This window comes from Lolium perenne, chromosome 1 (genome assembly GCF_019359855.2).
Source record: "Lolium perenne isolate Kyuss_39 chromosome 1, Kyuss_2.0, whole genome shotgun sequence".
Lineage (NCBI taxonomy): Eukaryota > Viridiplantae > Streptophyta > Magnoliopsida > Poales > Poaceae > Lolium > Lolium perenne.
In genome coordinates this window covers 180,190,668-180,207,678 of record NC_067244.2, presented here as the reverse complement: position 1 = coordinate 180,207,678, position 17,011 = coordinate 180,190,668, and the positions used below count along the sequence as shown (strand labels likewise).

Here is a 17,011-nt window from a genome sequence, read left to right as displayed (position 1 = left end):
TGCAAAGACCCCTGGTCTGGGCCGGACATTTGGGGCAGGATGAAATTACCATCCGGGCTCGTTTGCGAAGATCCCTGATCCGGGGCCGGATTATTGGGTCCGCCCCTAAAACAGGCAGAACAACGAAACTGAAACGACCATAACTTGAGCATCCAGACTCCGATTTTGATGATCTTGGGCTCGTTTCGAAGCTAGAAACAAGATCTACAAGATAACATAGGTAACCATCATATTCCAACAAGGGAAGACAAAAACAAATGAGGGAATGTTTGACATGTCTAAAAAGGCATATCGATAAAACCCTCAAACTCGAAAACGCAACAAGTGATACATACGGATTCCGTTTTCGATGAGCTAGAGATTTTCATGAGAATGAACGCAAGCTCTAAAAAATTACATGGATAAGAACCAAGAACAACCAAGAAACATGATGTAAATCATGCAAGGGTTTGAGCTCTCTCATAACGATACGACCAAGTGACTCATTCGAGAGCCCACTTGATAGAATAGTCAACTATCCTACACCCGCTCTCCCAACTACAACAAGAGACCGGTAAGAGAGAAATCCTACCAAGAACAAACTTTGACCTTGCACATTCCCCTCGATCTTGACGATAACGATCTTGACCACTTCAAGATGGAACGTCATTCTTGATTGTACTTGCTACATGAAGTCTCACGGATTACTCCTCCATAAGTCATCACGGGAGAGCTTGTTCTTTGGCATATCTTCATGTATCCATGTCTGCCATATGGATGGAAAGCTCCGTCTTCTTTCCTCTTCAACAATGAAATCTCTGTATTCATTCTTAATATTGTTGATGTCTTGAAGATGCACATGATATCTCACTCTGTCTTCTTCTTCAAGACATACTTGTCACTTGATCTTCTTCATCTTGCAACCTTGAAACCAAGTTATGGTACAAGCATTGCCTATGCACAAAATCTATAAGATAAATTCAATGCAACCATTTTTTTGAAAAGAATACGGTAGGGGAAGCCCCTACATTGATTTTGTTTTTAAATAATAAGAACCCAAATTTGTGTCCCTGGGGACTTGAACCTGGGTGGTTGGGTTGTACTTCCACTTCCCTAACCAAGTGAGCTAGGCTCACTTCTTCTCAATGCAACCATGCATTAGTTCATAGGGATTGTCATCAATTACCAAAACCACACAGGGGGGCTCCATGTTCTTTCAACTAGATAGCGAGGCACATCGGCAAAGGCAGAGCCATACCCTAGGCAAGTAGGGCCATGTGTGATGATAACACGCATGGTGAAGTTGTTTTTGTAGAAGGTCTTGTGGTCATATTAGACGAAGCTGGCTCGGGGCATGTGGTATCCTACCTATGCCACTAGAGAGGGACACAGGTTGGAGCCCACAACATGCGCGAACACCTAGGTGACGGTGTTGCATTATCAAGGGGAGGAGACTCTGGTCATGTATGATGGTACACAATTTTTTTTGTCAACCTCATTAACAAATCATGACATCATCCTCGTTTTTTGAATTTTTAGTTCTTGGGAGATGATTGCGTGAAATGCACATGTAGCTCAAAACTCAACGGTCAGGTATAACTAGGCACATCCAAGCAACAAATCTGAATCCACCAAGCTTGTCAAACAACATACGTGTTCAGTACTGCCCAAAACGGCACCATGGCCTGGTGTAGGGGTGTAAACGTACATGAAAATTTTCGCACCGAAATCGGCTCCGAATCCGTTCTAAGGTATCCATATCCGATTTTAAAGAATCCGGCGGATAATGATATGCGATTTTGAAGAGACGCTCCAGACATGGTATAGCAAATAGCATGCATATATGAATTATCCAAAATTTAGTTAAGATAATCCCAAGGTTTTAAACCGGATAATCCGTTTTTTTGAGTTAAAAACCAAGGCCGAGTCACCGAATTCATTTGACGAGCATATTTAGCTCTAATTTTTTTTATCAATGCTTGAGTTTTAGCGTAAGTCGTGTCTCTTTTTTCTTAACTACACAAGAATGAAAGTTTAATCCTCTCAAGATTTGCAAGAACAATAACTATCTACCGTTGAGAGCATAGATCCGACTATTTTTGTTTCCAATTTGAATGCACTGTATTTACGGTTCAAATCCGCAGTCCGGTATATCCGCAATTAAATCCGAAATGGTCTATATCTACCTCGATCTAAATCCGAGAAAAATATATGATAGGTATATCCTCGTTCCAAGGCTACAGTAACCACAACCTAGATCCACCGTGAGCCAGAGTATATCCGGCAATCAATGAATGAGGATACTCCTAGATTCGCACGTCTACTGGTGCCCCGAGAAACGGCACGGACGAAACCCCCCGCGGTATCCTGGGTCGCAGCCTTGGAACACAAGCCTGGGAGCCCGGGATCGACGACGGATGTCAACATGATGTGCAACCCCAACGTGCGCGCAAGATAAGCGAACCCCCGCACCCTTCCTTCCCGCTGTTCACCTTGACACCACGCCTCGCCACGACCAAAAAAATACCTTCTTTTTTCTCCACACGAGGAAGGAAGATCGAGGAATAGCGTCCAGAGCGGTCGGTCGCGTGCGCGTAGGCAGCAGCCAGAGTCCCAGAGCTTGCTGCAGCGGCGGGTGAAGTTTTTTCCGGGCTACCCAGGCAGGCAGGCAGAGAGAGGAACAAGATATCCCTTCTCATATTCCCCTTGCGTGCAAGCACCCCTCGGCCTCTCTCGCCACGCGCACCCGGCTGCGGGAACCGTCGCAGACTCGCGGTTGCGTGGTGGGGCCTTGAGGGCAGCGAGGGGCGCCGGGGACGGGTAGCGGGGGAGGCGATTTCTCTCTCTCTCGGGATTTATTTAAGGGAGGGAGAGGGAGATAGGCACACGAAAGCAACAGCCAAGGGAGAGAGAAGAGGAGAGGAGAGAAAAGGGAGAAGCCAGCCAGCCAAGCCACACCAGGGAGAAGGAAGGGAGGCGGAGTTGTTGGGTTCTTGGCCTTGCGTGTGGCGGAATCGGAGTCGGAGATGGTGCAGAGCTGACTGCCCGGATCGCGCTGCCTGGAGGAGCAGGGTGGGGGGGGGGATCGGCTGGAGTAGGGACACTGCGGATGGTATTGGGCTTCGCCGGCGCCGGAGGCGGCGATCGCGGATGGGCGGCGGCGGGTGCGGGTGCTAGTAGCGGCGACGTCGGAGTCGGAGGGGTTCGTGCCGGTGGTGGTTTCCGGGGACGAGGAAGGGATGAAGCGGGGGAAGGGGGGGAGGAATGGGCTGCTGCCCAGCTCGCTGCGGATCATATCGTCATGCCTCAAGACGGTCTCCTCCAACGCCGGCTCCGTCGCCTCCACGGTGCGCTCCGCGGGGGCCTCCGTCGCCGCCTCCATCGCCACCCAGGCCGAGGACGAGAAGGACCAGGTCCGCTCCCCACCACCGCAACCACCTCCCAAAATCTCCATCTTTTTTTTTCTCCATGTATAGCTTCTGGAGTTGCTAGTTTCAGTTCTGCTCAAATTACACCTGCAATTGTGGACTTAATTTTATGCCAATTTTTGGTCGGACGCAATGTCTCGTCAGTAACCTGACGTGGTAGTAGATCTTATCTTCGTCTAGATTCAAAATCCAGTTATTCAAGTCGGAGGGTCAGTTGACCATCAATGAAGCTAAAAGTTTATAAAGATGCAATTTTTAAATCTACTAGTACCTAGTTTTGTTTCCAATCTGAGGATGGATGAAATTATAGTTTAACTAGAAGATGGCATACAGTTTGGTGAATTCAAATTTCCTGTATTTGCCACTGTAATGCTACTGTGGCATTGCCCGCTGCTTGATTTCACACCTAACTGCAATTATCCCTTTCTGTTTCTTTTTCCAGCTTATTATTGGTATCAATGCATTGCTACATTTAAGCTTACTTTATAACAGCATGTTTCTTTTTCTGTAATGTGCTCAATGGGGGTGTCTTGTTTTTGCTGTCCTTATTTGGTTAGTACTTGATTGCTGGTTCAATCTTATTTATCGCCGGTCAACCACTCTTAATTTGTAAACCTACTGTGCCACTTCCTTGTACTCCTGCAAATTTGCTCACAGAATGCAGCCCTGACGTTCCGTATGTAAACAGGTTCTGTGGGCCGGCTTTGACAAGTTAGAGCTCAGCCCCTCATCTTTCAAGCATGTGCTGCTCGTTGGTTACTCCAATGGGTTTCAAGTGCTTGATGTTGAGGATGCCGCTAACGTTTGCGAACTGGTATCGAAACGTGATGGCCCGGTCACCTTTTTACAAATGCAACCAACACCACTCTACTCTGAAGAAACCGAAGGATTTAGGGCATCACATCCTATGCTTCTGGTCGTTGCTGGGGACGAGACAAACGGCATGGGTATGGTCCAAGGCGGTCGCTTGAGCGCGCTGATCAGGGATACAAACAGTGAACCTCAGAATGGGAACTGCATTTCTACCCCAACGGTTGTTCGCTTCTACTCTTTGAAGTCCCACACCTATGTGCATGTTCTTAGGTTCCGATCTGCTGTGTATATAGTTCGTTGCAGCCCCCGGATTGTCGCCGTGGCACTTGCAGCACAAGTAAGTTCTTCTTTGTGCTATATTATTTCATAGTAGTATAAATGACATCAGCAAAGATGCACATACTTGTTGAATAATTCTTATATTTTTCTACCACTCGCCAGATCTACTGCTTTGATGCTGTTACCCTTGAGAACAAGTTCAGCGTCTTGTCATACCCTTTGCAAGGGTCACCTGGGGCAAACATTGGCTATGGTCCAATGTCTGTTGGCCCAAGGTGGTTGGCTTATGCTCCCAATGGCCCTGTACTATCAAGCACAGGTCGTCTAAGCCCACAGAACCTTACGCCTTCTCCAGGAGTGAGCCCTTCTACTTCTCCTAGCAATGGAACCTTAGTTGCTAGATATGCAATGGAGTCCAGCAAGCAAATAGCTGCTGGTATAATTAATCTTGGTGATATGGGGTACAAAACACTTTCAAAGTACTGCCAAGAACTGCTGCCTGATGGTTCTAATTCCCCACTGTCATCAAGTCCAGGAAGAAGATCTGGCAAAATTCCCTCTAGTGTGCATCCACTGGAAGCTGACAATGCAGGAACGGTTAGTTGAGGCTTTGGCTATGCTCAAAAGAAAAAAAGCTTTGTCAACTTTAGTGCATCAAAGACATATATATGTTCTTTAATGAGTTTGTTTCATATTAATGGTATCTTATTGTACTTTTGTAGGTAATCATCAAGGATGTCACCTCAAAAGTTGTCATCTCACAGTTTAGGGCTCACACCAGTCCCATATCTGCTCTTTGTTTTGATCCTAGTGGAACCCTTTTGGTCACAGCCTCTGTTCATGGGCACAACATAAATGTTTTCAGGATCATGCCAACCTCCATTGCTAATGGCTCAGGCTCAAAGCGTTATGATTGGACAGCATCTCATGTTCACCTTTACAAACTGCATCGTGGCATGACTGCAGCTGTATGGTTACACAGCAACTATCAAGTTTTGTATTTTTCTTTGTAATTTTGTCATTATTTTTAATACCTTGTATTTTTTTTGCAGGTCATACAGGACATATCTTTTAGCCATTTCAGCCAGTGGGTATCTATTGTTTCGGCACGAGGCACGTGCCATATTTTCACACTGTCTCCTTTTGGTGGTGATTCGAGTTTGCAGCCACAGGGTTCTCATAGTGATGGGCCACCTCTTGCCCCATGTCAGTCAAGGCCATGGTGGTCAAAGCCATCATTTCTTATGGATCAACAGCTTCATCCTGTGCCATCAACTGTGACAAACTCTGTAGTCAGTAGGATAAAAAACAGCAGTTCCAGTTGGCTAAACACAGTCAGTAATGTGGCTGCTTCTGCAAGCGGAAAACTATCCGTGCCATCTGGTGCTATCACTGCTGTCTTCTATAATTCCATTTACCAAGGTTCTTTGCCGGCTCCATCGAAGGCTAATGCTTTGGAGCATTTGTTGGTGTATTCACCGTCTGGTCATGTTATTCAACATGAGCTTCTGCCTTCGTCAGGTTCTGAATCCTCCAATAGCAGCCCAACAGTTGGGCCTGGTGCTCATTTACAGCTCCAAGACGATGAGTTGCATGTTACTGCTGAACCAGTTCAATGGTGGGATGTATGCCGTAGGACGAACTGGCCAGAAAGGGACCAAGACATTGCAAATGTTGTATTCCACAATCAACAAAACAGTACGATGACAGCAGATTCTTCTGATTGCGAGGATAGCGATCATTCGGATTTCACTCCGTCAAATGATGGTATGTCAAGAAAAGAGGTTATGAAAGTCAGAGAAAAATCAAGCTGGTATCTCTCAAATGCAGAGGTACAAATAAGCTCATGGAGGATTCCCATATGGGACAAGTCTAAGGTTGGGCTGTAACATCTTGATACCTTCGCTAAATTTTACAGAATGATTATTAAACAATTGTGCATGTATATGTAGATTTTCTTCTACGTGATGGATCATCCTGCTACAGACTCAGGGGAATCTGTTAGCCTTGTTGGTGGAGAAATTGAGGTCGAAAAGTTGTCTCTTCACGAGGTTGAACTCAGGAGGAGGGAACTGCTCCCTGTATTTAAGCAATTCCACTATCCTGAGCAAAATAGGTAATGTCAAATCGTGAATGAAACTGATTCTAATTCGAGCCTTCTCTCTTGTTGATAATTCTGTTCTCTCTGTTAGTTCTTGGCTCCTCACGTTATGTTTATGAGATGATATTTGATAAAATTAAGGATTCAGTTTGATACTAAATGGCATATTACCAAATATTGGCACATATCTGGGGTCTGTTGGTAGTTTGCTGTATTTTGTTTTGTCTCGTCTTTGTTTTGTTTTGCTTAGGTCTGTTCTGTTTTGTTTTATGTCGTATCATAAGTTCAGAACCACACCTGGGCTCTGTTGGTTGTTGTGCTCTGTTTTGTCTTGTTTTATACTGTTGTTGTACACCAGGCTATATGCCAATATAATGCACTTAATTTTCATTTTTATTCTGCAGTGTGAGTGTAGTTCACTTTTTTATCGCCAATATGTTAATAAGTTAATAAGACTTTTAGGCAATGCCTTATCTATATCCTAATGAACATCACACAATTTCTAGGTTAGCTAGCACATATGCTTAGCAAATCGTTATCTACAATATATCTGGTGATTTATGATAAGTTTTAAGATATCTGACATTTCAGCATGGAATCAGAGAAGTTTGGAAAGCTCTGTTAAAATGATAATATCTGACTAGGCCAACTGGTTTTGTAAGCTGCCAAGAATTTATAACTACCGAAGCTGCTATTCTAAGCCTTGCCAAAAGAAATTAGAGAACCTGTTACTACTGCGCTTCTTTCTTTTCGTGTGTTTCAGTTTACTGTTTGAAAAATTACATGATTTAATTATTAGCTGTGCCTGGTTGTATTGTGTGGCTAACCAGCTTGCCTTTTCACATGTTCTGATTAAAAAATATATATGGTGCAAATCCATTGAGTTACCTTCCGAACTGACAAAGGCTTAAATTTTTCTTTTTGATTGAGTTACGGGATGTATCCTGTGTCAGTTTCTAACTCAGTGTAAGACCCCTGGAATTATGTATTGTATCAAATAGGCCATTTTCTGAGATCTACCCACTGGTTTGTCCAAGCTTTTTGTCCCATAAGGGATCCTTGTAGCAACATACACTTACTTTGTTAGAATGCCACTGCTGCATACTCTGTCCTTAATCTATAAGCCCCTTTGTTGAAATTGAGACTTAAAGACCATTGCCTTTATTTTAGTCTCCTTTCAGTGTCTCTGGGTGGACTACTCGAGTCCTTGGGTGGTTTTGTTTGAAAGGAAAACAAAATGGGGGAAGTGACGTTGTATTGAAATGCCAACATGAGTGTTTGGACATATTTTATTTCCTTATTTTGCTAGATATTAATTTTTTATAAATAGTAAGCGATAAGAGATGCCAGTGCCATGGTTGCTGCCGTCAGGTGCAAACTTTGTACTGTATATAAAATGTGTCATGCTTGGCAAGCTGTTCTGGACATAGATTCACATGATCATATACGTACCCACCTGGGAAATATTTGTGTATTTACTCATAGTGCTGGAAATAGATACCATGTCAATGTTATAGTTGGGTGTTTTTACCTGATACTAAGCAAATGATGCAGGCTGGACTTCAAGTATTCATAACCATTTTATGCGTCTAACTGAATTTTCTCATCAGTTCTCTTAATATGATTTGATTTCACATGCGAACTAAAGAATATATTCAAATATGCAGGAATCTTGCAAGAGGACAATTTCAGAATGCGTCATCTGACATTGGAAGCACACATCACAGCTTGGCAAAGGATAATGCTGTATATGGACCCAAACCAGTGCCCCAGATATCTGGATTTTACACTGGTAAACATATGATATGAAATTTGAAATGGTTATCTCCATTATCGTTATTTATTGAAAAAAATGCTTGTTCTTACAGATATGCGAAAAACAGGAAACATGAATGGTTTAGCTGGGCCATTATTTTCTGGACCTATTCCTGCTGTGGATTTGCTTCCAATGGAAAAATTCAATACTACTGAGTCTCCTGAAGCTACAGATTTGACTGCAAATCACAAAGTAGATAATGAGAGCATTAAGGCATCCACCATCATGCCTCGATCTAGAGAGAGTGTGGATTGTGTGCCATCGCACATCAGACCATTGACCAACTATTCCCTCTTGGATCAAACTCTTGATAATGGATCTTCTCCTGCAAGTAATGAATCATGCACAACTGAATTAACCAATAATTCTTTGGTCAGCAATGGTGCAATAACTGACATCCCAAATGGGTGTCACAAGAGCGTCGGTTCTGGACAGGATGAAACGCCTGGTTCTCACAACTCCGGAGAGTTTACCCAGTATTTCCAAGAGGGCTATTGTAAAATATCAGAACTCGATGACTGCCGTGAGTTAACTGAAGCTGTTACTGATGCTGACAGCAGCAGCAGCCACTGCGAGAGAGAGAAGCCCGAGGAAGATGGGGACAACGATGACATGCTTGGAGGGGTTTTCGCCTTCAGTGAAGAAGGTAACACATTGACAAGTGGTGAAATAAGTTCATTGGGCTTGATTGTTTGTAATTGTACTTTTGTGTTTGTGCTGATCTTTGTCCCTTGTGTCAGGTTGAACTTACTATATTTGGATAGATAATGGAAAACAGTTGCCACAACATTCGGTGTGCAATACTATGTAGAAAATGGTGGAATTCTAGTAGGCTTCCGTGGAATAAAGTTGTGCTGAGAAGACGATCTAATGTTTGGTACATATTTGAAGGTAAAGCTTGCGCTCCATTTTTATTTGCCGGAAGAGACTGAGACGAAGATCCCTCCAGGCAATTTACTAATCCACGGATCCATGTCAAGGAAGGGAGTTTGGTGTTTGTCGAGAAGTTGCTATTGCCTGCCGCAACACTGCGCCCGCCCTTTTCTGTTGCTTTGTACATACTGTAAGACCCATTTGTTTCGCGAGATACTTTCTGGGACATTTGGATGGTCTGAAACCCTGGCGAGCCATATTTGTTGACTGCTTCCTGCCAGGGCCTCTGAATGTTCATGTTTATTTGTACAGACTTTCTGTTTTAGTAAGAAAGGAATTCTAGCAACGGTTAATGTGACATAACTGTATAAACATTCAGTAAAAGATTTGAATTTATGAAGGCATTATGGTTTCATCTTGCTTATGTATGCACAGCGCTTGCATTTGCAGTAGATGACTATGCAGTGATGACCATTCATAAGAACACTTGCCTTGGCTAAAAAACACTTGCCTCAGAAATTTCATTAATGATAATTAGATGATCTATTCGTCGGAACGTTCGTAAGAACACTTGCCGTGCTAAAAAAAGCACTTGCTCAGTACATGATCTATTGGTGTGAAGCGTGTGATGATTATGCATTTTCCAATACGTTTTTGTAACAATCAATATAGTAATATATATTTATTATAGTAACAAATAGTACTACATGGTAGAGATACACGAGCTGATTTCAATAATTATAAATAAAGTAAAAAATACTAACAGATTTTTGAGGTCTCCTATTTTTTTTTCTTCTAGGATACAATCTTATATGCATTTTCCTGTACGGTTAGTGTGAGTTAATATGATACATATTTGTGCATCGGTACGTCTTGACTACAGTACTCCGAACTATGGGAGGTCTAGTGCGAAATTGTCTCGTAGAACCTGGGGATGCCCCCGCCCCATATCTCACCATCTGTTCTGTATCCTGGACCGTTCGTTACTTATATCACGAAGCGTAGTAATGGTTGTATAACTACGGAGGAACATATTTCGAGCTGTATCTTTCTATTCCCACAATATACAAGGGACCCATGAGGTGATGTCATTCCAGCATTTATTCCTTCCTTATGTTGCTCACCTTCCTCATTCATCCTTGTTCCCCATCCTAGCTCTGTGTTCATCCCAACGAAGCTTCTGCATTAATCTCCACCCTTGCTTCTTGTCCCTGAATTCATGGCTGTGCAGATTCACGCTTTGCCGCCGGGAAGTGAACGGGGTGCGGCGTCGTCTTCTTCTCCTCCAGCACCCACGGCTGCCAGCACCTCCAGTGGTCTACCGGCGAAGCTGTAGCAAGACACATCCTCCCAGCAGATCCCCTCTAGGGTTTGCTGGAAGAAATCGATGCGAACTGGCAAGACACATCTGGTGCTTTGTTGGTCCAAGTGTTACAGTAGCAAAACAAATTCTAATCTCTTTCATGACTTTTGGATATTTCACTATCCACATCTTGTATAAGATCAAGCTTAGTGTGTGATGGAAGGAATTGGTCTGAATTTTCGTGATTTACTGAGATTGCACGTCCGAAATTTTATTTTCTTGCCTCAGATCTGTTTCTCTGTTCCTTTTAATGGATTTTGCATTCTGTTGTTTCATGTTTTTGTTACTGTTTGTGCATATGAATCTTGGATCTCTGAATATTTCGGTTATGGTTCTTTCATACATAATATGCAGAATTTATTCATGGATAATATCACATGGTATTTTCTATTCATAATGTGATTCTTTCCAGCTAACATAAGAAAAGATAATGTTATATGTTCAGCATAATCTGTGATCGGAAGACACCATGGTAGCCTGATGCAAAATTGTGACGTGTAAAAGGGATTCTATCTTTTTTTCTTATTTCATGTTGCAGTTTTTTTTTTTGTACTTGTTCATGAAAAGGGATTTAATTGGTTCATTTTATTTGTTAAACTAATCCGATCTATTCTTGTTCATCCAGATGATTTTTTATATTCAAGGTACTCTCAAGAATAAATATCAAAATCCAGATCTATATGAATAGCTTTCGAGAATGTGCTAAAAAAAAGATGGGGACTCAACATAAAAAAGTAAAAGATTGGCCCGCGGAGGGATGCAAGATTACTCATGTGTAGAGCTTTTCATTTTGAATAATACAGAGGTATTGAAAATATATTTTTAGAGGTATGCATGTCTATATCAACGACTGACATCAGATGAATTATCATCCTTTCATATACTGACTTCAAGAGAGGCTCCCATGTAATTCTCCATTTGCACACCATTATTTAGGATCTCTCCAGTACATAATGTGCGGAGCTTTATTTGATTATTTGTTTATTTTATATTTTGTGGACTGGGCACCCAATTGTCTTGCTCTTTTTGCAATATTATGGACTAGCACATTATACATGCTAGAAAAGATAATAAAACATTCAATACGTCTTCATGACCTAAAACAAAACACAAAATATGTAGTAATATTTGAAGGTTTAAAGGTAGCACACAAGCAATTCACTTTGGAGTGGCTGTGAAATACCACATATAGGTATGTATGGTGGACACAATTGGCAAACTTTGGTTTTTGGAAGCTGGATGCACGATTAGAGCTCATACTCAGTACAAGTGAAGGCTAGCAATAGACTGGAAAGCGACAACCAAGAAAGCAGTAATTGTCATAATCATGCTTGCGATAGAACAAAATTAACATAAGCATAAAAGTAATACAAGAACTCCGAGGAAAAATAAATATTCAAGGCTTAAATGACTTTTGTTTAGTCTTATGCATGCATGAGCATGTGCCAAGTCAATTCAAATGAAACATTCAGAGAAGGATACCACAATGTCATACCGTCTTATGAATAGAGCAATGCAAGCAAACATCTATATGACATATTACCGACTATTAGTAAATTGGAACTAATCATGAGAGAGAAAAAACTACTAAGCATCATTAAGTAGCACACACCTTACGCAAAAAAACTAAGCATGTCTACATAAATGAGTATATGTACAAACATGAAAACAAATAGAATTCATACCAGCCGCTCACCACATCTTGAATTGTCGTGTCCGTCATTATTTCCCTTCGCTTGTGTGGCTTGAATAATATGAAATGACAACCAAGCTCCAATGGAGTCACAGAAAACAGTTGAACTCTGCAGCAAACTTTACAAAACCAAAGAAGAAGAACAATAATTTTGGTTTTTTTTTTATTTTGAATCAACATACAATTCAAAATATTTTTGGATTTTTGAATAGCAAACCATAACGAGAAAATAAGACAAACTAAAACTTAGAAAACTAAAGAAACAAATGAAGAGAAACAACAAAAATATTTTTGGTATTTTTGTGTTTTGGAAAGTAGAAATAAAACAAGAACAACAAAAGAAAGAAAACTAACATAGATACACAAATGCAAATAGTGGCAGAAATCTGCCAACACAGAATATCAGGCAAATATCGATTTTTTCGAAAATGTCTTGTTGCTTAAATCGAAAAGTGCAAAACTAATGAAAGTTAGATAACAATCTGGGGCATATGCTCAAAATAATTTTTGAGGTGACATGCTATCACACTACTTTGATCAATCTAAGTGTAAAAGCAAACATAGTTGGAATCATAGAATTCTAACATAAGCATGATATATATAATCAAACAATGAAACTTAATAATCATGCTAAAACATGAATAGTAATCAAACAAAATAAAATGTATAACGTGCATGGAAAGCAAGTGATTGTCAAGAGCATAGCATAGATACATAATAAAGTGGTACTCATCTTGTCTCATAAGTAAAGCAAAACATAAATGCTTGGACACCTTTAAAAGATTATAAGGATGACTAGAAACAAAAAGTTATAACAAGCAATACCATTATTATGAATCAATCAATAAAATCTTGGGACCATGCACATAAAACTAAGAATGACAACTATGCTCTCATAAGTGGTGCATAAACTAGAAGGTGGAGACTCAACATAAAAGCAAAAGAAGGTCTCTCCTTGAGAGGCAAGTAAGATCACTCATGTGCTAGAGCTTTTTATTGAAACAACAAGAGTATAAAATGCACTTTTCAGAGGTGGTTGTTCATGTCAACGAGTAGTAAAAAGAGCTATTGTCATCTTCCATACTAAGCAAGTTTGAGAGCGGTTCCAAAATATTTGGGCGAAGCCTATTTTCATTTATACTACTTATAAAATTGTGACACTCCTCCCAACCTTTGCTTACACATACCATGGCTAACCGAATCCCGAGTGCCGACCAAGCAATCAAAACCATGGAGGAGTGCCTTTTTCTTATAATTTTCCTATTTTCTTCCCCTATTGGAAGTTGTGGTCAAACCAGCTCTTCTCTTTTTTTTATATATTTTTTTATGTGACAAGCAAGATGAAGCTCGCGATTCTTTGAGTTACTTAACTAGCATGGAAGACGACAACCACAATTTTAATTTAATTCCTCATGAGCTAAAAATAATGTCACAAAACGAGGAACTGTTTGAATGTTTTAAAGGTAGCACACGAGAAAACAAAAATACCACATATAGGTAGATATGGTGGACACTTTGGCATATTTGGTTTTTGGTGGTTGGATGCATGAATATAATACTCACACAAATGGAGGCTAGAAAAAGACCCGGTGCGACCAACTAAGAGAGCATAATGGCCATAATCATGCACAACGACAAAATATATTAATCAAAGCATAAAGTGATACACAAGTTGAAAACTAAATGATCATAGAGGCAAGAATTGAATGGAATGTAGTCATAACATGTTGCAAAACATGTGCCAAGTCGACCCAAATAAAAACATTCGCAAGAAAATATATACCACAATATTATGCTTTTCTATTATATGCTAAAAACAATTCATGAAACCTTTAATGGCACACTAAACACTCTCAGTATTTGAGACTAATCATAATGAAAACATAATTAACAAGCTCATAATGAGAATAACATATAGCAAGATATGCAAAATTAACTATAACACAGTCTAAAAATGCTTCCATTTGCATCACATACACATAAAACTTTTTTTCATGCTTCCAACGCCAACCAAATGAAACCAAACAACTCTCATATATGAAAAACAACTAAATGTCCAGAGAGATATTGAAACTCAAATAAATGTAAAAGTGGAGCGTGTCTCTCTCCAACGCAAAATGCATAACAGTGGAGCGTGTCTCACTACAAAATAAACATGCAAAACAGTGGAGCGTGTCTCACTCCAAAGTAAATATGCAAAGCGGTGGAGCGTGTCTCACTCCAAAGTAAACATGAATGATGGGATCCAACTTTATTGAAAGTAAACAAACAGAAAAATTAAAGACGCTCCAAGGATAACACATATCACATGAAGGAATAAAAATATAGCGTGTTGAAAAATGACCTGGTGTTTTTTGTTGATGAAGAGGGGATGCCCAAAGGCATCCCCAAGCTTTGACGCTTGTACTTCTTGGATATTTCTTGGGTGGTCCAGGGGACATCCCCAAACTTGAGCTCTTGTCCATGCTTCATTTTATTGCATCATTCTTCTCTCCCTACACTTGAAAAATTCCTTCACACAAAACTCAGCACAATTGATTAGCAACATTAGTGCAAATAAAAATATATCAAACCAGCAAGGCTTCAGTAAAGGCACATATAAAACACTCATTTAACATATACTACTGTAGCTACTTCTTCCCAAAGCTTTTTTCACAAAATAACTCAAAAATACGAAGCATAAGACGCAAATGCAAAACATAGCAGAAATCTCTCAAAACAGACTAGGAGGCATAGATCAAAATTAAATAAATAGTTATATTTCTCAAATCAAAAAATGCTAAACTAGCGAAAGTTAGCTAACATACTGGGGCATGAGCACAAAAATTTACAGCTCAAAATAATGTTCTAACGATTTTTCAGAATTTTTTTGTGACCAGCACAGAATCTGTTTCAGAATTGCAAATACCCCAAACACTGCTTTCTTTCTATTAGAGGCTACCGTTGGCATAAAAACGAAATAAAAACGATAAGGAGATGTTATTACACTAGCAATAACTTCCAAGACTCAACAAAGCAAAAAATAACAGAAATAAAATATGGATTGTCTCCCATAAGCGTTTTTTCTTTAACGCCTTTGAGCTAGGCGTAGAAAGGGTGCAAATCAAGTATTGTCAAGAGGGAAATCATTAAGATCGGGAATGAAAGTAGTTTTAACCATGCATTCTATGCTATCTATAGTGGTTTTTGAAGTTCCGCTCTCAGCACTTTTAGGTTTACTTTCTTCATCAAATAAATTCTCAGGAATAATCCAATCAAAATTCCTATCGTAAGCTTCATGCACTGCTGAAGTTTTAAGAGGTATTGGTATATTGATTTCCTCCGGTTTAACTTGACTAATCTTAACAAATAATTTCATAATATCTATGCTTGATCCTAACATACCATAATGATCAAATATTTTCCTTGCTTTTATAGCTTCATACCTAAATTTTCTAAGCAAGGTTTCAAGAATAAATTCTTTTTTCTCACCATCCTCAATTTTATGCAGTTTAAGAAACATGTATTGCAAGAATGGGTGAAGGCTAATAAATTTACTCTCTAGCATTTTAACTAGGCAAGCCATATCGGTTTCATAATCGGGAGCAAGTTCAGCTAAAGATTTTTCTGGGATTTTCTCATACTTACTAATATGATTAAGGAACTCTCCAATATTATTTATCCCTACTATAGATCCATCACCTATAGATAGGTTCCTAAACTCAAACTCGGGAATAATCATGGTAAACTAAATGCAATAAAAATAACAACTACACTATATTTTTTTTATTTTTGATGCAAACAAGATAAAAATAAAATATGCAAAAAAAGCAATAAAAAACTAAAAGAGTTGAGAGTGAGAGACTCCCCTCGCAGAAGAGATGATTTTCTCCCCGGCAACGGTGCCAGAAAAAGTCTTGCTGACCGTGGAGTTGATGAAGGAGAATTTATGCGCAACGTTGAGTGGAACCCTAAGAGGGAGGTATGATGAGCACATCAGGAAGTTTTCCCTCAGTAAGAAACCAAGGTTTATCGTCATGTAGAAGAAAAACATTCTCTCCTGAGGTGTTGCGAACCAACTCGTGGCAGGGCGCACTGCCGGCGTCAGCAGCAACGTGGAGACCTGCACACAAACAACCAAGTACTTTGCCCCCAACTTTCAGCGAGGTTGTCAAGCTTACTAGTTTTGCTGAAAACAAAGGATTAAATGAATCGTGTGGAAGATGAATTGTTTGCAGAGAACAGAACAGAAAATGTTGTAGAAGATTGCAATTAAAAGAAGAAGGACCGGGGTCCACAGTTCACTAGAGGCGCGTCCCCAATAAAATAAATATGCTGGGTAAACAAATTACAGATGGACAATTGACAAACAGAGATTCTACGCTAATGGTTGGTGCAGAATACATGCTATGAAAGTATGCGGACATTACAACAATATACATAGACCGCAATCCAACTGCATCTATGACTAATAATCCTCCTTCAGGATTGCATCCGCGACACCCTCCAGTATTAAGTTGCAAGCAACGGACTATCGCTTTAAGCAATGTGTAAAGTAAACGATGAAACTACCCTTGAATAGAACACCGCTGTTTTCTCCCTAGTAGCAACAACACATCTACAACCGTAGAGAACAAGGTCACTTCCCATGGTTAAATAGAGGCATGAACCTACTATCGAGCATAAA

General features: G+C 40.3%; 1 protein-coding gene across 2 annotated transcripts; it reads left to right on the top strand.

Moving 5' to 3' along the window:
• Window positions 1–2,869: 2,869 nt before the first annotated feature.
• Window positions 2,870–9,707, top strand: LOC127314527 (autophagy-related protein 18h). 2 transcript variants are annotated; one of them, XM_051345018.2, is made up of 9 exons: window positions 2,870–3,392; window positions 4,096–4,557; window positions 4,662–5,096; window positions 5,222–5,467; window positions 5,552–6,376; window positions 6,452–6,615; window positions 8,268–8,392; window positions 8,484–9,062; window positions 9,157–9,707. In XM_051345018.2, exons 1-9 carry the CDS (start codon window positions 3,219–3,221, stop codon window positions 9,159–9,161), a joined length of 3,015 nt encoding a protein of 1,004 aa, XP_051200978.1. In that variant the 5' UTR covers window positions 2,870–3,218; the 3' UTR covers window positions 9,162–9,707. The 2 variants fall into 2 exon arrangements, with proteins under 2 accessions (XP_051200978.1, XP_051200976.1); XM_051345016.2 differs by having other exon boundaries at window positions 2,872–3,392; window positions 8,469–9,062.
• Window positions 9,708–17,011: the final 7,304 nt, after the last annotated feature.